General features: G+C 39.7%; 1 protein-coding gene across 9 annotated transcripts in view; it reads left to right on the top strand.

Annotated features, from left to right (window-relative positions):
• Positions 1–12,177, top strand: part of VPS13D (vacuolar protein sorting 13 homolog D) — a 226,893-nt gene that overhangs the window by 45,545 nt on the left and 169,171 nt on the right. For all 9 annotated transcript variants that reach the window (XM_059691217.1, XM_059691216.1, XM_059691215.1 and 6 more), the window contains 3 exons: positions 1,154–1,244; positions 3,236–3,362; positions 6,036–6,216. In XM_059691217.1, coding sequence (XP_059547200.1) covers positions 1,154–1,244; positions 3,236–3,362; positions 6,036–6,216 — 399 coding nt within the window. The remainder of the gene's footprint in view (positions 1–1,153; positions 1,245–3,235; positions 3,363–6,035; positions 6,217–12,177) is intronic.

Here is a 12,177-nt window from a genome sequence, read left to right as displayed (position 1 = left end):
CGCTGACCACCAGGGGGCAGCGCGGAATGAGGGGAGGCCCTGGCCAGCAGCCAGAAGGCCCCTATTGGCCCTGATTGCTGCCCAGACCTGGGGACCCTACCCATACATGAATTTTGTGCAACTGGCCTCTAGTAGTATAATGAATGCCCATGTACCAAAACCTGTGGGAATCATCACATTTACTTTTCTCCTTTTTTTCTCTTTGCTGAATTATTTAAAGCAGATTCTAGGTATCACTTCATCTCTACAAACTTCAGTCTTCATTCCTGAAAAATACAGACTTTTAAAATATAACTACAATGTATTGTTACATCTAACTACCTTAGCAAGAATTTCTTGGTACTATGTATTCCCTTATTTTCTCAAAAATGCTCATTTACTTGTGCATTGTAGAGGAATGAATGATTTAAGAAGCTTCATGTCTTTCCTTTGAGGTCTACAATTCAGTGGAATACTTTGCTTTTCTGAGCCATAGTTTACTCATCTACAAAATGAGGAGAATTAAAAGGACATTTGAATCTTTTGAATGGAGATTCAAATAAGGTTCACATGTTACAGTTGCTGTCATGTCTCTGAAATCTGTTCAGTAAGCCAGTTTTCCTTCTTCTTTATTCCCCCATGTAGTTGACTTGTAGAAACTGGGTTAGTGTGCTGTAGGGTGTCCCACATCTTGGATTTGCCATTTGATTCTTTTATCTTCTAATTTTAGAAATGGAAGTTAGTTCTAGAGACTTGATCAGATTCAGGTTTGAGTTTTTGGTAAAAACATTTTTTAGGTGGTGCTGAGTGCATCCTATTACTTTACGCCAGGAAGTATAAGACATCTGGTTGTCTCTCTTTTAGCGATGCTCCAGTTTGTGCTAAGATAGAGGGTTCAGGTGGAGACAGCATAGACAAGCAGCCATAGAGAAGACACTGCAGAGCCTGGGTTGTAGATTGCCCCTTTGAGTTCCTATCTTATCAGCTCTCTCCTTAGTCCTTAGATAATGGTTTGACTGGCTGAAGAAAGCTGAAATGAAATTGGCATCAATTTGAAGTTTTACCTTTCTGCTTCTTCCTTGACTTTGTTCTGTTGTTCTGTTAAAGGACACCCTTCCCCGCCCTCCCCCCCTCCTAGTAACATTTGTCTAACTTTTGTCTTCTGTGTGCTTAGGTTCATTCACTCTCTCTCGTGCTGAATAAGACCACCAGTGAGCTTGCTAAAGCAAATGTGTCCAAATTAGTGGCACACCTGGAAATGATTGGTAAGTGGGGAAAAATCAAACTTGCAAAATCTGGTAAGAATTTGAACATCTTGCTCACAAATCTAATTGTCCTCACATGCTGAGTAAGGTGTGGAATCAATGGCTTGATTGCGCTTATAGGCCTGGCCATGGTTTATGACATTGATTCTCAGATGCTTCCTTATGGATGAGAATCATCTGCTCATCTTGTTAAAAATGCAGGTGTCTGGCACAGTTACCCCACTCCCACCCCCATCTCAAGAATCTGATTCAGTGGGTTGGGATGGGGCCCTGGTGTCTGTGGTTTTAACAAACTCTGTCTGGTGATTATATAATTTTTTTGTCTAAACTGGGACATTTTTGAGAGTGAAAGGAGGCATTATTAATGATTACATCTGGGCAACGATTATTCGCTAATTACACCTGGTGTGTAACAGGCTGTTTCTGGGAAACTAGGGCGTATGTTCATTCGATCTATTGCAGTAAAGAGGGGGAGTTACCAACAGGAGGTATGATTTCAGGCAGGAGGATATTGTAGCAAACCTGGCATTCTTTTTTTTTTTTAAACCCTCACCTGAGGATATGTTTTTACTGATATTAGAGAGAGAGAGAGAGAGAGAGAGAGAGAGAGAGAGGAAACATTGATGTGAGAAACATCTATTGGTTGCCCCCTATGATCAGGGCTGAAACCTTTTGGTGTACGGGATGACACTCCAACCAACTGCACCACCCGGTGAGGGCCTTGGCATTCTTTCCAGTGGGACTCTGTAAGTTGCAATTCTTATAGAAAAACTGTGATCAGCTACATCAAATTTTAAATAGTAGGGATCTCTAAAGTGAATAAAAAACTATTCCTTCCTTAAGGACTAGGTAATGAAATATGGACGACTACAAAGCTCAAATGTTGACCCTGTAGTTAAAAACAAGAATGTCTTTTGGGGGAGGAATGAACTGAAGTTGAGGTGTTTTTGCCTGGTACAAATCAGTGTCTAAAAGATGCCTAGCAGAGATAGTTCTTTGAAATTGGAGAAGCTTGGGTATTTCTTTGAGGAAATTAAGAATAAAAAATTAGTATGTGCTTTTGACTCATTGGGAGCTGAACTGGTCATCTGTATATATAAAAAGCCAGTGTCCATGATGACCAGGCTGATCACACGACCAGTCACCCTGAGGTCCCTCCCCCACGGCCCACAGGCTCCGATCACAGCAAGGTGGGTGGCGGGCGGGTGGGGCAGTGAACATGGCACGCAGCAGCAGGTAGGTGGGCGGGGCTGCGAGCAGCGGTGGGCTACCACGCTCTATTTCACACGCTGGGCCTCTAGTTTTATATTGCTAATTATGATGATAAAATTTTACAGAAGCAACAGTTCAGCATATTTCTTTTTACTATTCACCCCCTGTTGAGAATGACTCAGTAGAGATTCACTGCTCAGATGCCCAAGTTTCAGCAACCTTCTTTCTGCCCACCTTCCAGGGGCCTCCCTGCTGCAGTGTCAGAGTCTTTAGTGTCTATCTCATTAATGCTGTTTTTATTTATTTTTTTATTAAATCATACCAAAATCCACTTAAGGTTGCTTGAATACCTGACACATATCTAATACTTCCTTTTTCATTTTTTTTATCTATAGTACAATGAATAGAACTGAGGATATTTCACTAATTCTAATTAGGAGTCTACTCTCAGAATGGATCATGCTCCCTATCTGTAGTTGTAAATGCTTTTCTCTTTAAATTGTGTACACATTTAGTTTTATTTCTTTCCTGTTGCAAATGTTCAAGTGTGTTGTTGCTGTGTCATTTCAGTCCCCTGCGGACTTTTGCACTGAGACTACTTGAAAAGTTGCATAAAACATTTTTTCTGGGTGTGTTGGGATGCAAAAATTTGCTTTTGCCATGTAGTTTGATTAAATGGTGGGAAGTCTGAGGCATGTGTGTGTCAGTTTTTGTTTCACACATGTTGAAGGTGTGAGACAAAACAGGGTACGTAACGTGTTCTAATCTCACATCCCTAGAAGGAGACCTGGCCTTGCAGGGCAGCATCGGGAGCCTGTCTCTGAGTGACCTCACAGCCCACGGGGAGTTCTACAGGGAGCGGTTCACCACCAGTGGGGAAGAAGCACTCATCTTCCAGACTTTTAAGTAAAAACCTCCATCTTTCTCACTTGACATTTTGTTGTTATTGCTGGCTGTTTCAAATTTGTGTTGACTAATCAATGAAGAAAAGACTTAAAAAATTTACCTTCTGCCCTGACTGGTTTGGCTCAGTGGATAGAGCGTCGGCCTGCGGATTGAAAGGTCCCAGGTTCGATTCCGGTCAAGGGCATGTGCCTTGGTTGCGGGCACATCCCCAGTGGGGAATGTGCAGGAGGCAGCTGATCGATGCTTCTCTCTCATCGATGTTTCTGGCTCTCTATCCCTCTCCCTTCCTCTCTGTAGAAAATCAATAAAATATATATTTAAAAAAAAATTTACCTTCTTACACAAAACTGGTATGATCTAGTGGTGAGGAATCCTGATTCCTATTGAAATGGATCTGTGCTGAAGTGGGCTCCTCAGGTTTCATAAACAGATGGGCATGATTGAAATACTTCTGATTACTAAAATCCCTGGGCTCATGCCGCTCTCCCACTAACTGGTTATGTGATCTTAGGCAACTCATTTCATCTCTGTGCATCTGTTTTTGCCTCTAAATGTTGAGGGACTAAGATCAGTTTCCATCAAGCCGTAAACATTCTAGAATGATTGCAGCCTGAGAAAGTTGTTGAAAATATAGGTGTTAAATTACATTGTGCATTTTTTTCTGTATTGAATCTTTTCAGTTTTATAATTTAGAAGGCATCTTTAGGCCTACATAATTATTAAAAGGCAGAAAGTTTAAAATGGTGGTTTTTCAACCTTTTGGGAAGCTGTTAGAAAATAGAAATATCCAGCTATAACCCCTAATATTTTGGTGTAGGGTAATGCTCAGTCCTCCCCGCCCCCAACTTGCCATAGTGATTCTAATGTTCAACCAGAACTGAGAAAACCTGTTTCTAAAAATATCAGGGAACTTTTTCTTTCATTTTCAAGGGGAGTATGTCATACTGTACTGAGCATTTAGATCAGCCGTGGGCAAACTACGGCCTGTGGGCCGGATCTGGCCCGTTTGAAATGAATAAAACTAAAAAAAAAAAAAAAGACCGTACCCTTTTATGTAATGATGTTTACTTTGAATTTATATTAGTTCACACAAACACTCCATCCATGCTTTTGTTCCGGCCCTCCGGTCCAGTTTAAGAACCCATTGTGGCCCTCGAGTCAAAAAGTTTGCCCACCCCTGATTTAGATTGATTAGTTTCTATTGTTACCTGCCACAGTGGTGTGGTTCTGTAATAAATGAGATAATTAATATAAAACTCTTAATTCTCTGTCACAGAATAGGTGCTTAGCTAATGTGAGATCCTTTCCCCAGTGACTGTATCCTCTATACTAATTTATTATTATGACACCATGCTCCATACTCCAGTAAATTCAAAATCCTTAGTAAGGTTTTCTGCCGGGGTCCAACCCCAGCAGGTCCAGGGGTCCCCAAAGGTGTGGACGGAGTCGGCGAAGAAGGAATGACACGGAGACAGCGTTCAGTTGATCAGCAGCCTAGCCAGGATCTCCAGCCAAGTTCTGGTCTCGATCTCCAGAGAGGTTCTGCTTCGGATCTCCAGCCAGGTTCTGTGGCCATGTTTCCTCGCTAGGTTCTCCGGCCAGGTTCTGTCCAGGTTCTCCAGCCAGGTTCAGTCACCAGGTTCTAGTCAGGTTCTCTTGCCAATTTCTGTAGTCAGGTTCAGTCCAGGATCTTTTGCCATGTTCTCTCCAGCGAAGTTCTTCTGTCTGTAGGTTCTGTGTAGGTTCTGTCTTCTTGGTTCTCTTCTAAGTTCTGTCTCCTAAGTTCTGTGTCTTGCTGTCTTGTTACATCTTTATTTATACCAGTTGATTCAATCCTATCAATCTCTATTTCAAAGGTTAGGGCGTTTCTTATCTCCATTCCAGGGAGTAAAGATTATGCAGCTTAAGCATGATTGTTCATAGTTAAAGTGATTAATTACCCGCCTGGCACTTAGTTGAGGGGTTTTATTCCCTCCCTAACTTCAGGGGAAAATCCCTACATGGGGATTCAACCTTTCTCAGAGACCTTGGTTAAAACACATAGTGCCAAGAAGGTGAGCAAACATATTAAGAACCGTATGCCATATATGCCAGGTCCCTTGAAACAGCAAACATGGACCGGCTCCTGGCAGTTTTCTAATTTGTCTTGGAATGTAGATTCTAAGCCTCTTTGGCCTACATTTCACTGGAGTTAAAATAAGACTTCTTTCTGCCTCCGAAAGAGTTTTCCCCAGGAACATTGGTTTGGTTGCCCAGTTTTCTTACACATTGTTTCATGTCTTATTTTTATTATCTTTTAAACCCATATTGTCACAATCGTTGCTAGAACAGAGTGAGCAGGAATAATTGCTTTTCCTTAAAGGCCCAGGTGAAAGGTCTGAACCACAGGTGGCTTGTGAGTGAGTACTGGAATCCAGAGTGAGTGCCTGGAGCTGCCCACCTGTGTATAGCCCTGGCTGTCTCACACCAGCCTTTTGTTGCACATTCTCAACACTTGCCGAACGAAGCTCAGAAAGGGAGTGATTATTGGAGTTCACTTTGTAAAACTTGATGTGGATTTCCATTTTAATCATTAAGTGTGTTCTCTAGGGAAACCCCTAGCTCAATCCAAGTTGTCTTCAAATACTAACTTGTATCTGGCTGCCGTTTGAGTCACGTTTTTGCCGTTTCTAGGTATGGACGGCCCGACCCTCTGCTGCGGAGGGAGCACGACATCCGCGTGAGCCTCCAGATGGCCTCGGTGCAGTACGTGCACACCCAGCGCTTCCAGGCGGAGGTGGTGGCCTTCATTCAGCACTTCACTCAGCTGCAGGACGTCCTGGGGCGCCAGCGGGCCGCGATTGAGGGGCAGACGGTAGGTAGTCTCATTTCTCCAAGTTGCCTTTTCAGTTTGACTGATCAGTGGAACTTTTAAGCCTCTGAAGCTAAACCTGGAAAATTTCACTACAGGTAATTAGATAACTTAATGCTTACTGATGTCCTCCATGCAGCTGGCTATCTATAGAAATCTTGCTGTAATCTGAGACTTACATTTCTTATTCATTGTATTGTGTTCTAGTTACCTTTAAAGTTTAGATTTAACTTTCTCTAAAAACGATTCATGAGCACAATTCACCATAGCTAAGATCTGGAAACAGCCTAAGTGCCCATCAGTAGATGAATGGATTAGAAAACTGTGGTACATCTACACGATGGAATACTATGCTGCTGTAAAAAGGAAGGAACTCTTACCATTTGCAACGTCATGGATGGAACTGGAGAGCATTATGCTAAGTGAAATAAGCCAGTCAATAAAGGAAAAATACCACATGATCTCACTCATTCGTGGACAATAGAGACCATTATAAACTTTTGAACAATAATAGATACAGAGGCAGAGCTGCCTCAAACAGATTGTCGAGCTGCAGCGGGAAGGCCGGGGAGGGTTGGGGGGCAGGAGGTAGGGGTCAGAGATCAACTAAAGGACTTGTATGCATGCATATAAGCATAACCAATGGACATAAGACACTGGGTGATAGGGGAGGCTAGGGGACTGTCTAGGGCGGGGGGATAAAATGGATACATATGTAATACCCTTTGTAATACTTTAAGCAAAAAAAAAAAAAAAAGGCATATGCAAAATAAAAACAAAACAAAAAAAAAAAAAACGATTCATGAAATTTATGGATAATACTTAATACTCTGGCCCTTCTAGGACTTTAGTGAGGATTCTTCTACTGATAAGTGGTCCTGAAGAACATATATAAAGAGGGTTTTTTTCAAATAGAATTAGAAATTCCCAAACTGCTTCTTGCACCCTTACTGTCTTGGGAGTCTTCCCATGGCACATCCTGGGCCAAAAGACACACCTAATGGCTTCCCATTTACGAAGTAATTAAGACTAAACAATTAAATAAGTACATATGTCCTAACACTTAGTAGCTGTTTGAAAAATAATAACACATAAGTGAAAGAATAATATTTTTATTTCATTCTCAAATAACCACAACTTCTCAAACTTGAAATTGGATTGGACATGACAGCCCTCATTTCCTATTCCGCATTTACTTTCTCATGGTTCTTGCTTTTTGTCACGGCAGCTGCTTAAGACCTAGCTTCACAAAGATGAGACATCATTGAAAGGATGTCACATGATTTAGAGTTGAATATGAACTAGCTCAAGCTAGTGGTTTGCATTTTGCAGTGCCTGACAGATGACATGTTTACCTAAAACTTTAACATGGCCTGGCCATGAGTGAGCCCATTTGTGAGTGGGCAGCAGCATCCTGCAGTGTCCTGGTGCAGTTTGGGAACCACAGAAAAACAATTATAATGTAGTTCTATTATTTTTTTTTTTAATATATTTTATTGATTTTTTACAGAGAGGAAGGGACAGGGATAGAGAGTTAGAAACATCGATGAGAGAGAAACATCGATCAGCTGCCTCCTGCACGCCCCCCACCGGGGATGTGCCCGCAACCAAGGTACATGCCCTTGACCGGAATCGAACCTGGGACCCCTCAGTCCGCAGGCTGACGCTCTATCCACTGAGCCAAACCGGTGCTGGCTAGTTCTATTTTTTAAAATATATTTTTATTGATTTCAGAGAGGAAGGGAGAGGGAGAGAGAGCTAGAAACATCAATGATGACAGAGAATCATTGGTTGGTTGCCTCCTGCGCCCTCCCCCCACTTCCCCACTGGATTGAGTCTGAAACTGGACATGTGCCCTGACGGAATTGAACCATGTGCCCTGGTTCGTAGGTCAATACTCAATCACTGAGCCACACCGGCCGAGCTATGACTTGCTTCTTTGGTCACTGTGTTAATAAGATTCATTCAGATTTATTACATGTGATCGCATTTAATTTATTTTCACTGTTATATTTCATTGTATATAATAACACACATGGTTTATTCACTTTCCTGTTGAACACTTGGGTTGTTTACAGTGTCTCCCAGTATACATATATGTGTTAGAGAGTTTTTCTGAGATACTTAGGAGTGGAATTTTTGGGCCAGAGAGATGCACATATTTATCTATAAGATAATGCCAGGTTGTTTTCAGAATGGCACCTCCATTACATACTGCCATGGATAATGTGTAAGAATTCCTTGTCATTCATATCTTTGCCAACACTTGTTAACCTTTTTGTTTTGGGCCAGTTACGGAGTGTAAAATGGTATTGTGGTCTACATGTTTTTAAAAAAACCTTTTAAATTGAGGGAAAGCATATAGTTCATATAGGAAAGTACAGAAAGTGTGTTACCTTCATGCATACACTTTGGGAATAACCCTTTTTCATAATCTTTTTCCATTTTGCTTTGCATTTTTCATAGCAATTCTGTTTAATAATAACTATCCAGCAAGTTAGTTTACTTAACCATTTTCTTATAATGCTTCCATGAATATCTTTGTGCCCATAGTTTATTTTTGAATGCTTCTGAATTATAGGTTTGAATCCTGTAAATGGTATTGAATACTTAAGTGGTATTATTTTATAGGATTGAATCCTATAAAGTCAGGAACATTTTTTGTGACTCCCAGTTCAACTTTGCTAAACTTTGTCTGTTAGAATTATGTACATTTAAAACAATTATTTTTACATGTGTTTAAACTGTAGTAAGTAATTGTGAAGAACCAGTTGGGTTAGGAAAGTACACACTGTGCATTACAGAGTAATTGGGTTTAACTTCCTGGGGAGGAAGAAATTAAATAGGTAAGTTTTAAATGATACAAGACAAGCGGAAGGTAAAGGCATATTTTTCCGTTTTGAATCGTGCTAAATGTGTGGCCTTTGAAGAAAAGCCAATCTTCTCAAGGATTTGTAACCTAGCTGTTTGAATTATTTAGATTTACAGAGAGAGAGCTAAAGACCTACTTTGTTGCAGATAAGATTAAGAGGTTATTTTGTTTGAAATTTAAATTCTTTCTCCTAATATTGTACTGATGACAGGTGGTATTATCTACCTTTGACTTGTACCTGAATTTCTAGTCATACGTTTTCTAATGTCTACAAATACTGATCCAGTGGGACTTTAAATTTCTTTTTAATCTTTTTTTACTTTTTTTTTTTTTTATTGACTTAAAGAGGAAAGGCAGGGGAGGGAGGGAGAGAGGGAGGGAAGGAGGAAGGGATTAATTTTGATGCTTGAAATTAGAAGAACATCATTTACCTAAATCATTTACCTAATTTAGGCCAAAGAGAAATGTTTTCTTTATTTTTTAAAATACGTTTTTTTATTGATTTCAGAGAGAAAGGGAGAAGAAGAGAGAGAGAGCAGCATCAGTGATGAGAGAGAATCATTGATTGGCTGCCACCTGCACGCCTTACACTAGGGATCGAGTCCACAACCTGGGCATGTGTCCTCATTGGGAATCTAACCGTGACTTTCTGATTCATAGGTCTATGCTCAGCCTTTGAGCCACGCCAGCTGGGCTCTTTATTTTAATTTAATTTTTTTTGTTTATCCTCACCTGAGGATATTTTTGCCATGATTTTTAGACAGAGGGGAAGAGAAGGAGGAAGAGGAAGAGAGAGGAAGAGATGGCGGTGAGGGAATGAGACAAATATATCCATGTGAGAGAGACACATGCTTCCCGCACATGCCCCACCTGTGGCTGGGGATTGAGCCTGCAAGCCAGGTATGTGCCCTTGACTGGGAATCCAACCTGCGACCCTTTGGTCCAAGGGCCAGTGCTCTAACCACTGAGCAAAATCGGCCAAAAATATAGCTGTTTCCTTTATTTTTTACCCCAGAAGTATGATATAGATATCCTGTGTCTTCTACTTTACATGGTGTCTCTCATATTAAACTTGTTTATTCACTGAGGAACTGGAGTACAGAATTTTGGTGGAGTTAAGACATTCACTTTAGAAATCTTGGGACAGGAATCTGGAGTCTGGGTGTTGCCACTATAAGCTGTGTGACCAGTGGCAAGTTATTTTTCTTGCTCTTCTTCTGTTGACTCAGTTGTAGAAGGAAAATGGAGATAACAAAAATATGTGTGCTTTACATTCAATTAATAATTATTTATATTAACAATGCTTTGGAATTTTCAAAGTACTTTCATATATATTACCTCATTTGATCCTTATGACAACCTTATTTGTTCATTTCTTCAGTTATTTAGTGAATGTTTATTGTGGAGTAATGTGTTGTACATTGTGCCAGCTGCTGGGAATATAATGGACAACAAGAAAGACATGGTCATTGACCGCATGGAGCTTATCTGTTAGTGGGAAGATAGAAACATGAAAAAAAGATAATTAGTTATGATGATAACTGATGAGGCCCTATGGGTTAGGCAGTGGCTCATCTAATATATAAAAATATTTTCTTAACACTGTTTTTTGAAAAGCAGTTTTTCCTTTTGATGAAGTCCAATTTCTTTACTTTATGGTTAGTGCTACTTGTGTTTTATTAAAGAAACAGTTGCCTACCACAAGGTGGCGGAAATTTTCTCCTTTATCCTCTTTTAGAAGTTTGATAATTTTAGACCTCTCCCATTTTTAGTTGACTTTTGTGTTTTTTTGTGTGAAGTAAGGACTGAGATTCTCCCCCCTCCCCGCCCCCATATACACCCCCAGACTATTCTTTTCCCCTTGAAATATCTTGGCACTTTGGTTGAGATTCAATTAACCATATATGTTTATGTGTATTTCTTCATTCTCTATTCTGTTGTATTGATTTTTATTTAATCGTATGCCAGTACTACCTAGTCTTGATTACTTTTGCTTTGTGGTATGTCTTGAAATGCAGTAGTGTAAGTTCTCCAACTTTGTTCTTTTTTTTTTTTTTTTTTTTTTTTGCAAAGTTGCTTTGGCTCTTCTAGGTTCTTTGTTTTTCCTTATACATTTTAGAATCAGCTTGTATATTTCTACAATAAAGTCACTGAGGATTTTGGTTGAGATTGCATTGAATCTGTGTATCAGGAGAATCGACACCTTAGCAATCTTGAGTCTTTGCATCGTTGAGTATGGTACATCTCTCCATTTAATCAGGTCTTCAATTTCAGCAATATTTTATAGTTTTGGGTATACTGGTGTTACAATTATTTTGTTATATTTGTCTCTAAGTACTTCTAATTTTGGATGCTATTGTAAATGATATGAATTTAAAAAATCATATTGATATGTTGACCTCATATCCTGTCATCTTAATGAAGTTCCTTATTCTAGTTCAGGGGTGGGCAACCTTTTTGTGAGTGCGTGCCAAAACCAGCAAAATCTCTGACTCAAAATTCTTCTGCGTGCCAACCCTAATTTTTTGAGAATATGTTACGCCTACTTGATATCTCTTAAGGTGTACGTATGTGAAGAACTTTGAAGAAATAATAAAATTCATTTGAACGACAAAAACACAGTATATGATGATGAAAAATACATTTATTTTTTAATGTATACATGCTATGTAAAATTATTTATCTAAGATGCACCTACACTCAATTTTTCTGAAAAATAAAAAAGTCGATATTAAGAAAAAAATTGTAAATGGAATATTATAAATAGAGAGGGTTTCGCGTGCCAGCAAAAGTTACTGGTGGGCCATGTTTGGCACGCATGCCAGTTTCTTTAAATTCTTTAGCTGTAGATCAAGCATGTCAAACTCAAGTTTGACATGCTTGCTGTAGATGATAGTTGTCTGAGAATAAGAGAATTTTATTTTTCCCTTTCCAACCTAATTGCCTTTTTGTCCAGACTAGGACTTCCACTACAATATTGAATAAAAGTGGTCAGAGTGGCTATACTTGTCTTATTCCTTATTTTAGGGCTGTGATTTTCAACCTTTTTCATTCCACTGCACACATAAACTAATTACTAAAATTCTGTGGCA

The sequence above is a fragment of the Myotis daubentonii genome, chromosome 3 (assembly GCF_963259705.1).
Source record: "Myotis daubentonii chromosome 3, mMyoDau2.1, whole genome shotgun sequence".
NCBI classification, from domain to species: domain Eukaryota; kingdom Metazoa; phylum Chordata; class Mammalia; order Chiroptera; family Vespertilionidae; genus Myotis; species Myotis daubentonii.
The sequence above is the reverse complement of the archived record's forward strand: the minus strand, read 5'-3'. Positions and strand labels throughout refer to the sequence as shown.